The 14,248-nt window shown below is 30.6% G+C and overlaps 1 protein-coding gene across 1 annotated transcript in view; it reads right to left on the reverse strand.

Annotated features, from left to right (window-relative positions):
• LOC129231723 (uncharacterized) overlaps nucleotides 1–14,248 on the reverse strand; it is a 68,646-nt gene that overhangs the window by 26,884 nt on the left and 27,514 nt on the right. Inside the window, 5 exon segments of the mRNA XM_054866085.1 lie at nucleotides 542–689; nucleotides 2,729–2,840; nucleotides 2,958–3,058; nucleotides 6,245–6,407; nucleotides 11,220–11,329. Coding sequence (XP_054722060.1) covers nucleotides 542–689; nucleotides 2,729–2,840; nucleotides 2,958–3,058; nucleotides 6,245–6,407; nucleotides 11,220–11,329 — 634 coding nt within the window.

Genomic DNA, 14,248 nt, shown 5'->3' on the forward strand with positions numbered 1-14,248 from the left:
TTCTTGAGACATGTAGGAAGCTTCATGTGTAGTCAATCTGCTCAAAATTCTAACAAACAAAATTTCCTAGGGAAGTTAAAATAACTGTTTAGATTTTAAAATGCTTCATACGAAAACAAAATTAAATTTTGTTGCTAAAAATATTACCAGTTGTGAAATTTCGAATTTAAAATGTAGTTTCCAACTGCTTCACTCTAAAATAAAAATTTAACATTCATTTGAACATGAGAGACTTCAAGCTACAGCCATTTATTTGATGTACGACCACTTTACCTTATTGACCACTTTCCCCCACCAGACCCTATCTTATACATTAGATACATGATGTGAACACAATATATAATATTTTGTTGGGAATAATTGTAAAAGAGATAAGATCTAAAAGTATGTCTTCATACACAACTTGAAAAATATATTAACCATGCATCAGCTAGCATAACTGTTAATAAACAGAAGAAGACAACAGTACAAAAAGTTGTCAGTCTGAGGATGAGTACCAATTTAAAGAGTTAGTTCCAGCATTTTCAAAAAAGGAAGTTACCTTTTTTGTTCGAAAACACAGACTCAAGATGCTGAAGTTTCATTTGTAGCAGCAACAACTCTTCTGAATGTTTTTTAAGAGTAACATCATGTTGTAATGTGGAAGCTTGAGAAATCTCAAGCTTAGCGAAATTCTGCATTTCAGTTTCCTGAAATAAAAACAAAATGTATTTTGCAACTATCACCAAAGAATTTAAAATTTATTTTCTATACTAATAATATAAAGCTGTAGAGTTTGTTTGTTTGAATTCGCTAATCTCAGGAACTACTGGTTCGAATTGAAAAATTCTTTTTGTGTTGAATAGTCTATCATTGAGGAAGGCTATAGGCTATATAACCTCACGCTATGACTAATAGGAGTGGAGCAGCAACAAAAAATGTTATGAAACTAATGTAATAATATAAAATGCTTGGAGCGTAGAATATGTGTAGCCAGGGCGGCTCAACCTGAAAATGTGGGCTTTGTGATCCAGTGGGAGTAGGTTTGAGTCAGCCATGAGGCAAATCTCGAGGGTACTTTTCAGAGAAAATCCTAAAAAATGCTAAAAATGATTTGTAAGGAATATATATATATATATATACATATATATATACGTATCATTGTCTTATGTTTCTTATTTATCTATACTAATATTATAAAGCTGAAGAGTTTGTTTGTTTGAAAGCGCTAATCTCAGGAACTACTGGTTTGAAGGTTTGAATTGAAAAATTCTGTTTGTGTTGAATAGTCCATTTATTGAGGCTATGCGTTATTTTTTAAAATCAGATTGACCGAAATTTTTGTAATTGCAAATTAAATGTTAAATTAATTGTTTAGTTCAATGAATTCCTAATATATGGTGGGGTAAGTTAACTCTTTGAGAGGAAGCTGGCCGACAGTGTTGATAGCTGCGAGGAACCATGCCCATGCTACAATGTTGTGATCAGTGTGTTTTTTTTTTTTTCGATGTTCAGGTACTTAATTTGATTTTGTAGGATTTTTCTATTGGATTTTGTTTTCCTTATTTCTTCACCATTTGTTTCTTTTCTTATAGTTGAAGATAGTTGCATATCTAAGTAAATAATTTGATTTGTCCTATTAATTCAATTGTGATTGTTCTTTATAACATTTTTATTGTAGCATTGTTTATTTGGCGAAAAATTTTTAATGGTAGAGGGAAAAAACGCTTCACTCGCTAAAGGGCAGGGTTACGGTAGCGTGGTTGCTTGGCACGTTAAGCGATGAAGTATGTAGTTGAAGGATTATTCTGAGTTTTAAAGATACTGTTAATATTTTTATGTGTTTTTGCAAATAGTTTTAAATTCCAAAGAGACTTGAATTGGTCTTTTAAAAATGTGTGCACACATTTTAGTTGAAGAAAAATGATCATTTAATATCAAAAGGGGGGCGGGGCGTGGATTTTTTTTTTTTTTTGTTCAATGGACTTCCTTTAACTTCTTAGCATGGGCATTGCTGTGCGTTTACTACTAGTTTCATTAATGTTTAAGATGAAACATATAAAACATGCACAAATTACATCTTGAATATTAAACGTTATACTACAAACAAATGAGACTTAAAACTAATAGAAATTATTCATAATTTCCTTTTTTTTTTCTTTCATGGGGGAGGGAAAGGTGAGAGAATCAATTTAGAGGATAGCTAATGATCTTAAAGACCACTAACATATAACACTACCATTATTCAACTACAGCAGTAAAATAGTTTTTCAAATATGATACACAATAACTATTTTAATGAAATTGAAAAAAAAAAAGCTGAAACATGCAAAATGAAGCTATAAAATCTTCCTACTAAAAGCATTTTTCAGAAAATATTAAAAAACATTGCTTTTTTTTTCCAAAACTAATGATAGCAAGAAAAGAATAGACTTAAAAGTAACTTTTAAAATTACTTTTTAAGTAGGAGCATTATGAAACATTACCTATGCATATAAATTCAAACTACTGAGAAACCACTACACATTCATTGATAAATATCTGCATTAACTTGTTTAAAATTAGAAATGAAATGGGGAAAAAATGTGCTCTCTTCATGAAAGCTGAAATATAAATGTATAACAAAATAGAATAATAAAAACTTTGGCCTGATGCTTAGACTAGATTTCATTCTTACCAAAACCAATAAACAGGTAATCTGCAATTTGCTTTATCAACTTTCAGCAAAATAGGATGAATAATGTTTTACCTCAGTTTGGCATCCACAATCCCTTTTCTCAAGTTCTTTAGAAAGTTGGTGCTGCTCATGTGATTTTTGCTTAAGTTCTTCAAGGGTAGCATCTAAACGAGCTTGGATTTCACTAAAGTAAAAGTAAAGCTACCACTCAATTTTTCTTTAAAATATATAAACTATCTAAATCTTAAAATAAGAAGCATTTTTCAGTGATGTTTGAGCACTTTGAAGACTAAAAACTTACTGAAGATTAAATTCTTGATCGGAAAGTAGTTCATTCTTTTTTTCCAGTTCTTCACATTTTTTCTCCAAAGCTGCTTTAGTATCATTTAACTGCTGCTTAATCTATAACAAATAGAGCTTGAGTTAATTTATTGCAATTAGTACATAATTTTACAATGAACTCATATATATGATTGCATTCCTAAACTGAGAAAATAAATGTTCACTACATAGAAACATGAGGCAAAATATATCAAAGGCACAAATGCCAAGAACTCACCAAAAGTAGCTATCTAGCAGGTGCAGCCTACTGAGATAGAGCAACAAGTAAACTGCCATGCTAAGCACAAAAAAGGGTATCTGCAGTCGAGCTCAAACTGAGATATTGCTATTTGAAGTTTTGTGCCTCCATTTATTTGATTCAGGTGCCACTTTTTCACATGATAAAAAAATATATATTTTTTGCATTCTCAAATGAACATAAGCTGTACAGTAAACTCCCGATTATCCGCGGAATTGGGTGGCAAAAAAACCGCGGATAATAAAAATCGCGGATAACTGCAAAAAGACTAAAATGGGGGACAAATCAGGTAAAAATTGTCCTATCTCAAATTCTTAACTGTATTGATGCATAACACTTTCTGCAAACAGTGAAAATACGAGGCGTAGTTTTAAAGTAAGTTCCGTTTTGATATAAAAAAAGAACGAGTACAGATAGAGCAAAGAAATTTATTGCACAAAAATCTACCATCCTTATGCTATTTTTTGACATTGCTCCCGTGATTTTCCAAACATTTGTCATAGCGTGGTACAGGTTTTTGTATACCTATTCATAGAAAATTGCCGCCTGTGTAGTCAGCCATGGGATAACATGTTCTCTGAGCTCATTATTGCTGTTGTGCCACAGACCACCTTGGAAAGACTTTAGATGCCGAAACAAATGAAAGATGCTGCGAGCGAGGTGAGGGCAGACCAGAGGATGTTCAAAAACGCCCAGCCAAAGCTCTGTAAGAGTCCTCATGGTTGACTAAATGGGCGGTAACTTTGTACGAATAGGAATGCAAAAACCTGTACCACGCTATGACAAATGCTTGGAAAATCACGGGAACAATGTTGAAAAATAGCGTAAGGGTGGTAGATTTTTGTGCACTAAATTACTTAGCTCTATCTGTACTCTTTCCTTTTTTATATAAAAACGGAACTTACTTTAAAAACACGCCTCGTATATATAGAGTACAGTACAAATGTTTTGTATTTTTGCACAACCGAACTTAACATCAATAACAAACAAGTGTATGTAGGATGAAGAAAGCAAAAAAATAATAATAATAAAATTAAATTAAATCAATCAATCAAGCAAAAACAACTCAGTGTAAATTTACAATTTTTCAAAAAAAAAAAAAACCAGCCACTCGTATTCCCTTTTTACTGCAAAAATACATGTTTGTGATTGTTGATTGATTCGCGGATAATCCGCCCCGTGGATAAACCGCTCGCGGATAATCGGGAGTCTACTGTATTTAGGTAAAATACGTTCCAAAGAACCATTTGGTGTTAATCAATTTTGTTAAAAAGTGCAGATATTACTTCTGTGTTCAGCACAGCACTATAGGGGTTGACAAGCAAAGAAAGCAGGGTGCAGGGGACTCTAGTATTTAATAATATTGGAAGTTCTTAAATAATATTATAGTAAAAGATTTAAATTTTGTATTTGCAAAAAATACAACAGAAAAATTTTGCTTCATTTGATAGCTAGCTACATTGCACAATCTACCATGAAAATAAACGTTATGTCAAGTGACGCATGTTCAGCAATCAGGCAAGAAAAAATATGTAAAATTTCCCCTCAATGTGTAGAAAAGAGCAATTTTCTGAATCAAAATTTAAATTTAGAAATCTTTGGATTTTTTCAAAATCCCAAAATTTCAGCCATCTTCATGTAATATAAAGCTCATATTGTGCAGTTTTTTAAGGGCATTAGAACACTGCAAAAATCAAACAAAAATGACTTTTTCCGATGAGATACTCACAAGTTAACAATTTTCTGTAAAACTGGAATAAAAATCTTGGAATACTTATTTTTCTGCATGAAAGTTAGCCTATGTTACATTGTGCACTCCTGACAATGTGTATACAAAATTTCATGATGATCGATTTAGTAGTTTGAAAGGATTACAAAAAAAACTCACTTTTGCATTTATAATATTAGTAAGGTTATTAATTAAGTCATTGTGTTATCTTTTCATATGCATATCCTTTTCAAAATGACTTTAGAATAGATTTATCTGTTCAAAAATCTCTTTACAAAGAAACCAATTGTTACAAGATATTAACATGTGATGTAATTCTGCCATCCGTCAATGGAGCTCATACTAGAGATAATAGAAGAATTAAATATTTTTTTAACATAAAAAATAAGGGTCAATATATATTCATTTGAGTGGATTACTTTAATTTACAGTTGGAAAACAGTCATTGGAAGGTTATAGAATGAAAAAAATGATGAGCAGATGAAAAAATTTTTGCATATTGATGCATGAATCTGCAATGACTATTCTAGTCCACCATGATCATTGAAAATAGAGAATTCTGCTTTATTTGCTGCAGTAAAAATTTCTGCTAAAATACTATGTTACACAATTTTTTTAGACATTATTCATGGCAGCATATTAAATTCCCCAAAGGTGAAAAGAAAATACTATGAGCTTATAATAGAATTTAATGGTGAATAATATAGTAGAAATTAACTTTTCCATAGAACATTTTTCAATACAAGGAATTACATTTTATTATTATTATGATTATATTGTTCAAAAGCAACATATAATAAAGAATATCAAAAGAGAAATCATTTCAACCAAATAGATAACAATATTATCTCAAGCTTGAACAATACATCATTCTTTTAAAGTGTCAATTTTATCAGATTTTTGCTTAAAAATAAGAACACGTGACATATATTCACATTACACATTTTTTCCATTCTGTATATAAGGAAAAATGTCAAATACTGAAACAAAGGCTGAAAATATACAGAAAAAGAATAAAAATTGAACATTTGTTGAATTGAAGTAACGCTTTGTGTACTCAGGGGAAAGAGAAATCATTTATGTAACATCAATGCTCAACTCATTGATGTTCGTGAAATGTGAAACATTTAGAAAAGTGCAGGTGAAATTAATAGTTATAACAAGAAATTCATATTAAGAATGCACATCAACAAAGTTCTGCTGTATCGAAATATTTTAACGTACATTTGCTTTAAAAATAACAGAACAATACAAAATGATGAGAAGAAATGTAAATTACTTTGACAGATTTCATAATTTGATATTTCTGCTTTTTTAACTGCTTAGTAGCTGCATCTTTTAGATGTTTTAAATGTGATATTGATGTACATAATTGAGTCCTAACATTCTGAATTGTCATATTCTGATGAGCAATTTTCTCTTGTTGATGAATATTTTCCAACCTGTGAAGAACAAAGAAACAAAATGTTTGAGACAAATTATTTAGAAAATAAACATAACTTAAAGTACAGTACTAAAGACATACTCTGATTTAAGCAGTTTTTCGACACAAGCAGCAACAGAAAACTAGATTATGTTAATTTTTTCTATGCCAACAAAAGAATATCTGTTCATAATAATATCGCCTGCAAAGTACAGAACTTAAAGCAGCATAAAAGAACCTGACTGCAATGTAAAGTCATGTTATGTCAAGCATGCAAAACAGATATAGTTTAGCAAGAAGGTAGAAATAAACTAGTAAAAATATTATATGGTTGAAAAAGAATGATTCATTTTCATAAGAATTTATTTCACACAAATAGTTTTACTTTATTTGGAAGTAATTAATTATACATTTATTTTAGGAAAAAAAATAAAATATTTAAAATATAACTTCATTTAGAAAATTTAATCAATATTCATTCATCTGAATTTATTTTATAACTTTCAAATTTCAAATTTAACCGAATAATTTTTATAGTTTTCTTTTTGTTGACAAAATTAGGTGAAAGTGCTGCCAAAATTTATTCCATTAAAGCCCTGATAATATTACAGGAACAAAGTATAATAAAAGAGAATAATGAAGAAATAGATTTTAGAAATTAACTGTTTCATATGTTTCTGAAATAAAATATAAATATTTATCATTTGTAAACTTTAAATGCATACTAAAATTAAAAATATTTTATGAACCACTTCTGGTAAAATAAGGAGTCTAGTTCATTATCTGTTTTCAAGCCATACGATACAATAATGAGTCATGTTCATCATGAGATAAAATATGCAGTTAAATGTGAGTATAAGTTAGATAGGCTATTAATATCTAACACAAATATACGATAACTTAGATATAAGAGTTAGGTTAAAAAATACTTAAAGACTATTAGATGTCTTTAGCAGGGTTGCCAACCTTGGAGAAACAATTTGAGGAGCATATGTGGTGATTTTGAGGAGCAGCTCAATACTTTGCATAAAATTAAATAAACTATAATGAGAACCACTTAACTAAAAGTGTTTTTAAGCTTTGATTATCATTTTAAGCACTAGCATAAAATAAAAAACTGCTTTAAACACTATATCATGCTTTAAAACGCTCGGCCGGAAAATGAGGAGCAAAATAACTTTTTTGCGGAGCTGCGGAGTTTCACTATTTTTGCAGAGCAACTCCGCAAGATCAATCCTGCTTTAGCCAAACTTTTTTTTTTGTCATTTTTGATATTACACAAAAAATCAAAATTCTGTACAAATCAAAAATATAAATTTAATCAACAATTTGTACGAAATATAAAATGAAATTCTTTTTCATTATTTCTTTCTCCCTCTCTTGTTGCTCTCTCAAAATCATGGGGTGAAGATTGATACCTATGCTATTGCCAGGCTGAACTGTTCAAAATAATGCCCCCAAAAGGTGAAAATAATCTACTTATTCCTGTATCAGACACATTTTAATTTTTTACACGCTAAAGATATTTCTTGAAAATAATGCTATCACTAAGGGTTTGAAAATGAGGCAACAAATCATGAAAAAAAATATTTCTAGTTCAATTGTACTAGAAGGGGTGATAAAATTTCCAAAACGAAAGCTAACCACAAAATCTTACAGAAGTATTGAAAGTACTTCTTTCTATGAATCATATTATGAAAAAGCAAAAAGAAGAGAACAGTAGAGCCTTGACTGTCCAAAATAGCTTTATAAATCTTTAATAATATAATCAAGGAAGTGAATAAGTAACTTTCCCTATGTACCAGCGTAGCCCTAGCAGCCTAAGTGCTGAAGCAATTGAGCTAAACTTTTAGCTATGATTATTTAAAAATATACACTGGCGATTATGATTTTAAATAACACAATGATTAAGGTTAAGGTTACTGTGAACAAATATGAGAATTTTTCAAAAGACAACATGCATAAACTGATCAGCGTATTGAAAAACTACAAATGGCAGTGGAACGATTGGTGTGTTGCGGACGAAATTTGCTTGTTTTCAAATTCGAGCACTGACTGAAAAAACTGTTTTCACTTTGCATTTTCAAAGCTTTTTCTTCAAGCAATGATTTCCATGTGGTGTTTAGGGACTGGTTTTACTTCTACTGCAGTCTAATCCTATGAGTTATGAAAAGTACGTCCAAAATCCTCCGCTCTTACATTGTCACTAGGACTAAAAATTATCATCTTCTCAAATGCTTTAAGCCTGTAATTTTTGTCACATGCCACTCGTTCCAACACCATTCAAGATTTTTCAATATGCAGATCAATTAGCGCAAAAAAGTGGGTGCTGCAATTCGAAATTTTATTACCATAACCGCAATCATAAGTACTGTGCTGTTTAAAATTCTCACAGTATCGAGTACATATGTTCAAATACTGTATCTAAAAATTTTTGGTTGATTGGTTCAGTGGATTTCTGCTAGTGCTTCATATGTAGCAAAGTTCCTTTTTTAGCATCCTGTATATAGATATAACATTCAATAGTATTTCATACATATTATATTTAACAGTAGTAAAGCACATGTCAGTTTTAGAGCCAAGCCCCCTTCCCATAACCCAGTGGCATCACTACGGGGGGGGGGGGACGGGGGCGGTCCGCTCCGACTGTCACCCGTCTGTGGGGTGACACCTGAATTGGAATTGCAAATTTTTGAAAAATCTGAAGCTAAAATGCATTTTTAAGATTACAAATTTGAAAATTTTTCAGGAGGGGGGACACCACCAATTTCCACCCCGGGTGTCACTCATGCTAGGTACGCCACTGCATAACCTTATCCTCTCGAATCTACACCATTCCAATTCCGTGTCGAGTCTCTCCATAGACTGGGCCCCAGTTACTGGTTAAAAAAAACTTTTTTTCTGGATAAAAAATCTATTGTATTTTATCTTAAGCACAAGAATGTTTGTGATAACTTTGGTTTTGAAAAAAGAAAAAAACACTTTAAAACCATACAGGTTCATTACTTCACTGTCAATTACTGGCATTAATAGCATTTACTGACCACCCCTTAATTAAAGCATAAATGGTTGGTTATTAAATGCAATTTTTACTTAGAGCACACATGGGCGAACAGCATACCTCAAGTAAGCAGCAGTAAACAAATCACTAGAATTAAACTTAACTTCAAGAAATGCAATTAAACATTTCATCTCAAGACAATTCTCACTAGTAAGAAAAGTGACTTTCTTGGGAAGTTTTCTAGATGTCATTGTAAGTGTACCGTCCTTAATTCCAATTAAAACCTGAGTAATAACTATAAATTATAACCCAGTATTTCATGGGATGCTAGAAATTAGTTCCAGCAATCAAATTGAAAATACCCACTAATTTATTCTTGTTTTGTACATATTAGTGCTCGAATGGTCAACCACTGGTAAATCACCCTACACAATTATTGACAGAGATCTGAAATATTTCTGCTAAGCAATGTTGAAAAGATTATTACGTAGATTGATAAATAAGAATATATTTGGAATTTAGAATTTCAAAAAAGTTTTGAACCAAAAATTATAGATTTTTTCTTTTAAACTCAACTCATCTTCTATTAGAAAAAGGCACCGATTCTGAATCAATCCTTTTAAAAACCATGCTTGATGATTTCTAACAAATATTTAAAACAGGGGTGCCCATCCCCTCCAAGTTCAATGGCCCAAATCCCCCCTCCCCCCATTTTCTCACCCTTTTTTCCATTTTTTATTTTTAGCTCTTTTTTTAAATTAAATTATTTTTTAAATATTTTTTATTTATTTATTTATTTTTAACTATTATTATTATTATTATTTTATTAGAAAAGTTCTGTGCTATGCCACATACACACACAAACTGAATAAATAAATGAAATGAAATATAAACAGAATAAAATAAAACAATATAAATAAAAAAGAAAGCAATAAATAAATTTAAATTAAAAAAAAGTTAAAAATCCTCCCCCCCCCCAATAATTTTGATGGCACACCTTGTGCCATAATCCCCCCCCTTCTTGTGGGCACCCCTGATTTAAAATAATACAAAAATAAACAAGATGCTTTGAATTTATATGTCTTTTAATACATTGATCTATCTTAGTATCAATACTAATTACAAATAAAGATTTAAGCACATCCAATAAAACTGTATCTAACCAGCTAATTATTTTAGCCTTTGAAACTATTAACAAAGCCAATAAGATGCTTGGGTTTATCAATAGATCTATTTCAAACAAATCTAAAGAAGTTATAATGCCCTTATATAGAAGTTTGGTAAGACCTCATTTGGAGTATGCTGTTCAGTTTTGGTCTCCTTATCTTAAGAAAGATATTAATGTATTGGAAAAGGTTCAAAGGCGGGCTACAAGGCTAATAAATGGATTTTCTCATTTAGACTGATTCCAGGCTTAGGCTAAAAATGTACAGTCTTGAGCAAAGAAGAGACCGAGGGGACATGATTCAGTTGTTTAAATTTATTAAAATGAAATGCTGAAGTTTAGCACTGAAAACAGGACAAGGGGTCATTGTTTTAAGCTATTTAAATCTCAGGCTAACATGGATATTAGGAAAAATTATTATTATAGCAGGGTAGTGGAACCTTGGAATAGCTTACCGGAAGAGGTGGTAATGAGCAAGGAAGTAAATAGTTTTAAGAGGGCCATTGATCTTCACTGGGGACTGTAAATTGACTAGGAACCAGTCTAGCTGGGCCCAGAGTCTGTTGCTGGTCGTCACTTTTGTATTTGTATATAAAAAGCACAAAATAATTACAACACGGCAATTTTTTTATAATTTACTTTTATATGGTGAAAACTGAATTTACCTTAACGATTTCACTTCCTGGTCTAACGCTTCAAACCTTGAAAAATTTTCATCAAAATTAGTCTGACACAATTTATCATCAATTTCTTTTACAGCATTTATTATAACAATCTCCCCATGGCCTAAAAACAAAGGACGACTTAATACAGTACACAGGATACAGTACAGAAAATAATAATAAGATAAATGGCTTAGTAAATTTAATATACAGAGTAATGAATATTGAATTTTAGCATAGTATATTCATGTCTATGTATATTAAAGTTTTAATGCTTTTGGTATTCCTTTAGCTAGGTGAAAAATTAATATTTGTTTTTGAAAACAAGGCAAATAAACTTCTGATAATTTTGCACAACAGGGTGTACTGAAAAAAACTTTTTTTTTTGAGCAGGGAGGGGGGGGGGGATTCAAAATTTCAATTTGATAAAAAGTTGAGCTTAAGCCACACATACCACAAAAATATAATTAAAATGAAAAAATATTTAAGTCTTCCAGATGAGGTTTAAAATTTATAATTCAACAATACGGTTGGTTGGGGTAAGTGGGACCTCTTTTGAGAATGGTTAGTTTTTGAAACCTGGAACAAAAAAAATTAAAGTTATTGTCTTCTTTTATCTTGGATATTATTAATAAACAAAATTTCATCATCATTTTCTAAAATAATGCTTTAAATGTTCTTAACGATTATATTTTTTAAAAACTCAGATGGATGTCCCACTTACCCCATAGTAATGGGTAAGTGGGTCACCCTCCTTTTATTTGAATTTAAACGAAGCGTATCTAAAAATGGGGTAAGGGGGTCTTACATGATAAAGTATGTAATTTTTTTTAATGTTAAATTATTTTTTTATAAATGCATCCATTTATGAGATATCTTTCAAATCTGTATCACGGAAAATTTTACTAAAAACAAAACAATTTCATTTGTGAAATTTATTGTATACCTATAGGCAAATATATTTTACTTTTACATGTAAAAGTGTGCTTAATGAACGTAATACAGTTGATTAAGACCAATTTGAGTAAATTTGCCAAAACTATAAGTTGAAAAAGAAATTGGAAACACTAAATGACTGCATCTATGTAAAGTTGGCTAAGGAAAAACTATTATTTTCATTCTCAGTAGTTATTCCAACATCATCTGCACTATGCCAGTAAAAAGTGTCACTATTTCTATTTGTTTTTGCAAATTCAACAGTATTTTTCAATGTGTATCATCAACTTCCAATATTTGACCTACTTAAATCTTAATGATTTTTTTTTCACGTATGTTTCACAAATACATAATCATCAGCTTTAGCAGTTTTTGTAGTTGAACTATTAATTCCTACTAAGTCATCATAGTTGTCTTGTATTTTACCAACACAAATATTTAATCAGAATTGCTTTTGATTTTGGAATCCCAATTATTATTGGGGACCCACTTACCCCATAGTGAGGAGACCCAATTAACCTGTATAGCAAAAATGTACGGGGTAAGTGGGGCCTCTCCTCTTAAACAATTATTAATAATGTTTTGTACAAAAATTCTTGTTGCTGTATGAACTTTAAGTTAAACTATGCGTGAAAAATTAATTATCATTAAAAATAATTAAAACTAACCTGGAATCACCTCTTTGAAATGTTGCTGGAACTTGCAAAAAAAAAAAATTCAGATTTTTTTTTATTTTTGACTAAGGGTTATGATCTTGGAAAAAAATTCCATGAATCCCAAATATGTGAAAAACCAATCACTGTGACAAAATTTAACATGATCTCTGCAAAAAAATTTGAAAATTATATCCATATTTCAGTTTTAGAGGGGTGACCCACTTACCCCAGTGACCCACTTACCCCAACTATACCCTATTTTTTTAACTAAGGTTTTTTATTTCTTAATTTTCAAGTTGATCAATGTAAATCTTGCAGTTGAATATTATTGTTTTAAAAAATTTTTTGCTCTTATGCAATATTTCGGTCTTACACATAGTACTCAAAAATAATAATTTTTAAAGTTAAAGCTAAATTGTCCATTTTGAACAAATTAATGAAATTATACTCTTAATATGAGAGTCACAGACTCAACCAAAAGAATGGAATCTTGGCTTTTTGTGTCCAGTTCATAAAAAAGGAAATGTTATAAACTGAAAACTACAGATGAATTAGCTTATTCTATATTGCATATTAAGTCCTTTTTTAAAAACATTTATCACCCTATTGTGGATAATCAAATTGGAAATTACCAATGAGGATTCAGAAAGAAAATAAATACTATATTAAACAAACTTTCATGCTGAGACAAATTTTGGAAAAATGTAGCGAATTTGGAATGGAAAGTCACCATATGTTTAAAAAAAATTGATAACCAAAAAATTTAATCTCCTGAAGCTGATATTTACAAATACTCTTTCTGTGGTATATATAAATGGAGCATTGTCCAGGTCTTTTAAGATCGTTAAATGTGCTAGTCAAGGGGATGGTATTGCATGCCTTCTATTAACAGTGACTCCTACAGGGAAAGGTTATCAGAGGTGCTGATATAAATACAAGGGAAACAATATTTATCAAACCAATGCAAATTCAGGCTTACCCAGATGACATACACATCATCACAACATCTGAAAGTGCACTGAAAGATTTTTTTTCTTGTACTACAAATGGCTGCTAGAAATGCAGGGATGCATACATTTTTTGTGGAAAGAGAAAATATTCTGATTATTTCTTTGACATCGAGCAATCTCTAGTTAAAAGTGTTCATAAGTTCACTTACTTGGGATCTGAGATAGAATATCAAAATGAAATCAACTATAAGATCAAAAAGAAAATTTTTGTTGCCAATTGCTGCCTATTTGTTCTTAGCAATCAATTAAAATCCCACCTGATTAATAAAAGAACTAAAAAAAAAATGTTAATTTATAAAACTCCCATAAGATCAGTTTGAAAATACAAGTTTGAAATGTGGTCATTAACAGCAAGAGAAAAGAAAATGTCTGCCATCTTTGAAAGAAACATGTTATGAACTATAGTTGGTTCTCTGTTTAACGATGCTCT

This window comes from Uloborus diversus, chromosome 10 (genome assembly GCF_026930045.1).
Source record: "Uloborus diversus isolate 005 chromosome 10, Udiv.v.3.1, whole genome shotgun sequence".
Classification (NCBI taxonomy): domain Eukaryota; kingdom Metazoa; phylum Arthropoda; class Arachnida; order Araneae; family Uloboridae; genus Uloborus; species Uloborus diversus.